Source organism: Bos indicus, chromosome 15, assembly GCF_029378745.1.
Source record: "Bos indicus isolate NIAB-ARS_2022 breed Sahiwal x Tharparkar chromosome 15, NIAB-ARS_B.indTharparkar_mat_pri_1.0, whole genome shotgun sequence".
Lineage (NCBI taxonomy): Eukaryota > Metazoa > Chordata > Mammalia > Artiodactyla > Bovidae > Bos > Bos indicus.
The window spans coordinates 50,799,769-50,805,464 of NC_091774.1; the positions used below are offsets into that span (position 1 = coordinate 50,799,769).

Consider the following 5,696-nt stretch of genomic DNA (forward strand, 5'->3'; position numbering starts at 1 on the left):
GCATAACTCCACTGAGATATGTGGACCTCCAAGAGAGGTCGCCTCTTCCGTGGGGGAAAATGAGAGGAAAGTGAGGGGCACCTTCCCCAGCAGTAAAGGATGCTTCAAAAGAGGCCTATGTCTTTTTGAACTGCTCCGCACCCCCCAGAATACTAAGGTGATTTGCATGACTCAGGGATATGGAGAGCTGGGATCACAGCAGTCAGGCATTGAAACTCACAGAGGGGATTCAGAAGCTATGAACCACTTTGTAGACTCTACTAGGAAGCCTGCCCAAAAGCCACTAGGGACGCCTCACTTCAGCCCCCATCTGACCTATGGGCCCTCCCCGATGCTCACATGCCTTACTGTACATCCTCCATAGACAGTGCACAGTGTGTGTCCCCACAGGTGGACGGTGCAAGCTTTACAGATGGCCAGTGAGCACACACAGAGAAAGAGCTGGACTAGGCAGAATCAAAAGAAAGCACATGAAGTTGAACTAATAGCACACTACAGGGAAAGCAAATGGGAGTCTAGCGACAGTCAGCCTGGCTCCGCAGGGTGGAGAGAAGACATACATTCTAAAGAACTGTCCCACCACCAAGAGGAAACAAGATGTGTGAGCCATCACATCCACACAAAAGACCTGTGAAATCCTAAGAATCCCTGGCAGGACTGACAGGTACTTTTGTTAAGACTTATTTTATGACCTAGCATATGACCTACCCTCGTAGAATTTCCTCCTGTATTTGACAAGAATATGCATTCTGCTTCTGTTGCCTAGAATGTTCTGCATATGTCAGTTAGGGCCATTTAATCTAAAGAATTGGAGAAGGAAATGGCATCCCACTTCAGTACTCTTGCCTGGAAAATTTCATGGACAGAGGAGCCTTGTAGGCTACAATTCATGGGGTCGCATACTCGGACACGACTGAGCAGAGTATAATAATAATAATAATAATCTAAAGACTAGTTCACATTCCATGTTTAATGAAAATGTTCAATTAGCAGCATCGTAGAAGATTGTATGTAGAAATGTTTGGTGAAGTGTGGAAGCACTTATCTATCTATACCTACTGGATACTGATGTTTTTATCAACAGTCCAGATTAGAGCAACTAAGGAAATTCCTGTAATGGTCCCATCAAACTTAATTCTGTAACATGCCCATTACTGCAGTGTGCTGTATATGAAGACATTGTATCTCAGCTCTATAAACTACCATTCTCTATGTTCTGAAGCTTCTAAGAAGACAGAAAATAAATAACCATGATCATTGTTTGACAGCTGGGTTCCCTGCTATACTGGAAGGACAAGTATCTCCACTGTTTCCTTGCTGTTCCTGCCAATGCTTGGACAGCAATAGCTCTTTGCTGGCTAATATCAGATCCACTTTCCAATTTCAAGTATCTCCACACACTTAGCACCAATATCAGTGGTCTCCTTTCCAGGGATCTGAGTCCCAATTCTCTGAGAGGTCCTCTTCTGGGCTTCTGACGCAAAAGCTTCACCTACAAAGTGCCCATCCACAGAGCTTTGAGTTTTGGCCCCCTGTGGTCTGTCCTGTGAACTTCTGAGGTACTAACCCAGCAGGGCAACACCCTCTCATTACAGGTCTGAGAGTCAGCTCTGGGGAGACCCTCCACCAGGCATCTAGGTTTCCATAACCTCAAACTCTTCATTTTGCTTAGATAGACTTAAAGGCAGAAGTGACATCCTGCAGTTATTACCTCTGTATTACTTTTGTGCCATTGAATTTCTCTAATCCTGTGTATCCAGTTCCTTGGATTAAATAACTCCAGTGTTAACTGCTAGTGTGACTTCCATTTTATTATCTAGAGCAAGACTACCATACCCACTTCAAGTCTTCTTGACAAGAGAATTCAAATATAGCAACATAAATCCAACCAAATTAAACTGTGTCTACATTTGGTTCCTGATAAACTAGGGACTATAAATAAAATTGTTTTATTTATAGATGATGTTTGCTAACCAATAACAAATTTATTAAGCATCAAGTATGACATCAGTACTTCTAAATAAACTGTACAGTTTGGAGGTGATCTGAGGAGAGTTATTTTCACAGAATGACTGTGTTATAAATCTTGCCTGAAGAGCTAAGTGAAGGTAAGAATATTTGACAAACAATTTTAAATGACTGAAAAAGCAGTAAAAAATGTATGGATGATGATAACAGCTATCATATTAAAGATCAGGGAAGCCATAGGTATAAAGAAAAGTAAACATATTTAGAACAATTCTATAGCCATGGACAATGCCAGTTTGTATGTGCCAGGTTTAGATGATAAAATTTGGTAATTTACAATTGTTAATATACTTTTCATTCCCATCTTTGTCTAAAAAACCAAAAACAAAAACTAATTCCATATGTGAAATCAAAACTGGATAATGGGATCTTGGTAATTATAAATCTTTCACTTGAATGAAGAAATATTAATATAATTGGGGTTATCTGAGGAAAATGGTAACAGGGATTTTCCAGCTTACATTTATCTTTTTTATCTGAGGGTCTTCTTAAATAAAGCTAAAGTGATATTTTTGATGTTTTCATCCTAAGCATGAGCCTCAAGGTTTTTGCTTCTATAAATGGCATTTTACTCATCTATATGATGCCCATGGGCTTCCCTGGTAGCTCAGCTGGTAAAGAATCCACCTGCAATGCAGGAGACCCCAGTTCGATTCCTGGATCAGGAAGATCCCCTTGAGAAGGCAATGACTACCCACTCCAGTATTCTGGCCTGGAGAATTCCATGGACAGAGGAGCCTTTCAGGCTACAGTGCATGGGATCACAAACAGTCGGACACGACTGAGTGACTTTCATGTCTTTTGATGCCCAGGACTAGAAAAAAATTGAGAAACACATCTACTTCTTTGTTGCGGTGGTATGGAGAACTTTTAGCACAGCTCTACGTATCTGTTTGGTCTTCACACTAAATGATGGGGTTCATTACAGGGGGGATCAACAGGTAGGCATTTGCAATTAGAGTATGTACATATGGTGGGGCCCATTTCCCAAATCTGTGAACAAAAGACAGGCTGATCAATGGAATATAGAATACAGCAACAGCACCAAGATGAGAGATGCATGTGCTGAAGGCTTTCTTCCTCTCTTCTGAGGATGCTATGCTGAAGACAGTCTTGATAATCAAAAGATAAGAGAGGATAATGAAGGTCGAGTCCACCCCAGCAGTGGTGATCAGGGCTGTCAGACCAACGGCACTATTGATCCTGGTGTCTGTGCACGAGAGCTTCATCACATCAGGGTGGAAGCAGTAGGAGTGATGGAGCACGTGGCTGTGGCAATATGACAAGCGCTTAAGAAGCACCACCATAGGAGTCAGTGTTAGGGTACCCCTGGTGACGATGGCTACTCTAATCTCTGCTATTTTAAAATCAGTTAAGATGCTGGCATATCTAAGAGGATTGGAGATAGCCACAAATCGATCAAAGGCCATGGCCAACAACACTGAAGATTCCATGACAGTGAAAAGTTGAATGAAAAACATCTGTGACAAGCAGGCATTAAAGCTGATCTCCCTGGCATTGAACCAGAAGATACCCAGCATGGTGACCAGAGTGGATATTGACAAGCCAAGGTCAGTGGTGGACAGCATGGAGAGGAAATAATACATGGGCTCGTGGAGGCTTGGCTGAGTGATGATGGCAAAGAGAACCAGGCTGTTTCCTGAGAGAGCAGTTGCACAGAGAAAGCAGAAGGGAATGGAGATCCAGGTGTGGAAGGCTTCCAGCCCAGGAACACCAGTCAGAAAGAAAACGACAAAAGAGGATGTGGTATTTTTGAAAGCTGACATGTTGAACTCAAGCTGAAGTATTTAATCTGAGTGTTCTAAAATGATAAATTGTATTCATTCACTTACTATGCATTCACATAAAATTATTTCACCAAGTAAATATTTATAAAAGACAGTAATTGTTCAGCCGCTCAGTCATGTCTGACATTGCAATGTCATGGACTGCAGCACGCCAGGCTTCCTTCTCCTTTACTATCTCCCAGAGTTTGCTCAAACTCAAGTCCATTGAGTTGATGACACCATCCAAACATCTCATTTTCTGTCACCACCTTCTCGTCCTGCCTTCAATCTTTCCCAGCATCGGGATTATTTCCAGTGAGTTGGCTATTTGCGTCAGGTGGCCAAAGTATTGGAGCTTCAGCATCAGACCTTGCAAAGAATATTCAGGGTTGATTTCCTTTAGGATTGGCTGGTTTAACCTCCTTGCTGCTTTTTAATAAACTGTCTAGGTTTGTCATAGCTTTTCTTCCAAGAAGCAAGTGTCTTTTAATTTTGCAGCTGCAGTCACTGTCCACAGTGATTTTGGAGCCAGAGAAAATAAACTTGCCCATGTTCCTATTTTTCCACATCTATTTGCCATGAATTGATGGAACCAGATGCCATGAACTTAGTTTTTTGAATGCTGAATTTTAAGCCAGTTTTTTCACTCTCTTCTTTCACCTTCATCAGGCAGCTCTTTAGTTTCTCTTTATGCCATTAGACTGGTATCATCTGCATATCTGAGACTGTTGATATTTCCCCTGGCAATCTTGATTCCAGCATATAACTTATCCAGCCCAGCATTTCAATGATATAACTCTGCATATAAGTTAGATAAGCAGGGTGATGATATACAGCCTTGGTGTACTCCTTTCCCAATTTTGAACCAATCTGTTGTTCCATGTGTGGTTCTACCTGTTGTTTCTTGTCCTGCATACAGATTTCTCAAGAGGCAGGTCAAGTGATCTGGTGTTTCCATCTCTTTCAGAATTTTCCACAGTTTATTGTTATCCACAGAGTCAAAAGCTTTAGCATTGTCAATGAAGCAGAAGTAGTTGTTTTTCTGAAATTCCTTTTTTTTCCCTATCATCCAAAGGGCATTGGCAATTTGATCTCTGGTTCTTCTGCCTTTTCTAAATCCAGCTCGTACATCTGCAATTTCTTAGTTCATGTACTTTGAAGCCTAGCTTGAAGGATTTTGAGCATTATCTTGCTAGCATGTGAGATGAGTGAAATTGTATGGTAGTTTGAACAGTCTTTGATACTGCCTTTCTTTGCAACTGGAATGAAACCTGGTCTTTTCCAGGCCTGTGGCCATTGCTGAAATTTGCTGGCATATTGAGTACAGCACTTTCACAGCATCATCTTTTAAGATTTGAAACAGCTCAGCTGGAATTGCATCACCTCCTGTAGCTTTGTTCATAGTAATGTTTCCTAAGGACCACTTGATTTTACACTACAGAATGTCTGGCTCTACATAAGCGACCACACTATAGTTATTATCTGGGTCATTAGGACGTTCTTGTTTAGTTCTTCTGTGTATTCTTGCCAGTTCTGCTTAATCTCTCCTGCTTCTGTTAGGTCCTTGCCATTGTAGTCATTAATTGTGCTCATCTTTGATGAGATGTTCCCTTAGTGTCTCCAACTTTCCTGAAGACATCTCTAGTAATTCCCATTCTATTATTTTCCTCTATTTATTTTCAGTGTTCACTTACGAAGGCTTTCTTATCTCCCCTTGCTATTCTCTGTAACTCTGCTTTCACTTGGTTTTATCTTCCCCTTTCTTCTGTGCTACTCTCTTCTGTTCTTTTCTCAATTATTTCTAAGGCCTCCTCAGACAACTATTTTGCTTTTTTTCATTTCTTTTTCTTGAGAATGGATTTGATCACTGCCTCTTATACA

General features: G+C 41.2%; 1 protein-coding gene across 1 annotated transcript; it reads right to left on the bottom strand.

Moving 5' to 3' along the window:
- Positions 1-2,933: 2,933 nt before the first annotated feature.
- Positions 2,934-3,815, bottom strand: LOC109569001 (olfactory receptor 51F2-like). Its single transcript, XM_019974339.2, has one exon. The coding sequence runs from the start codon at positions 3,813-3,815 to the stop codon at positions 2,934-2,936; it is 882 nt and encodes a 293-aa protein (XP_019829898.2).
- Positions 3,816-5,696: the final 1,881 nt, after the last annotated feature.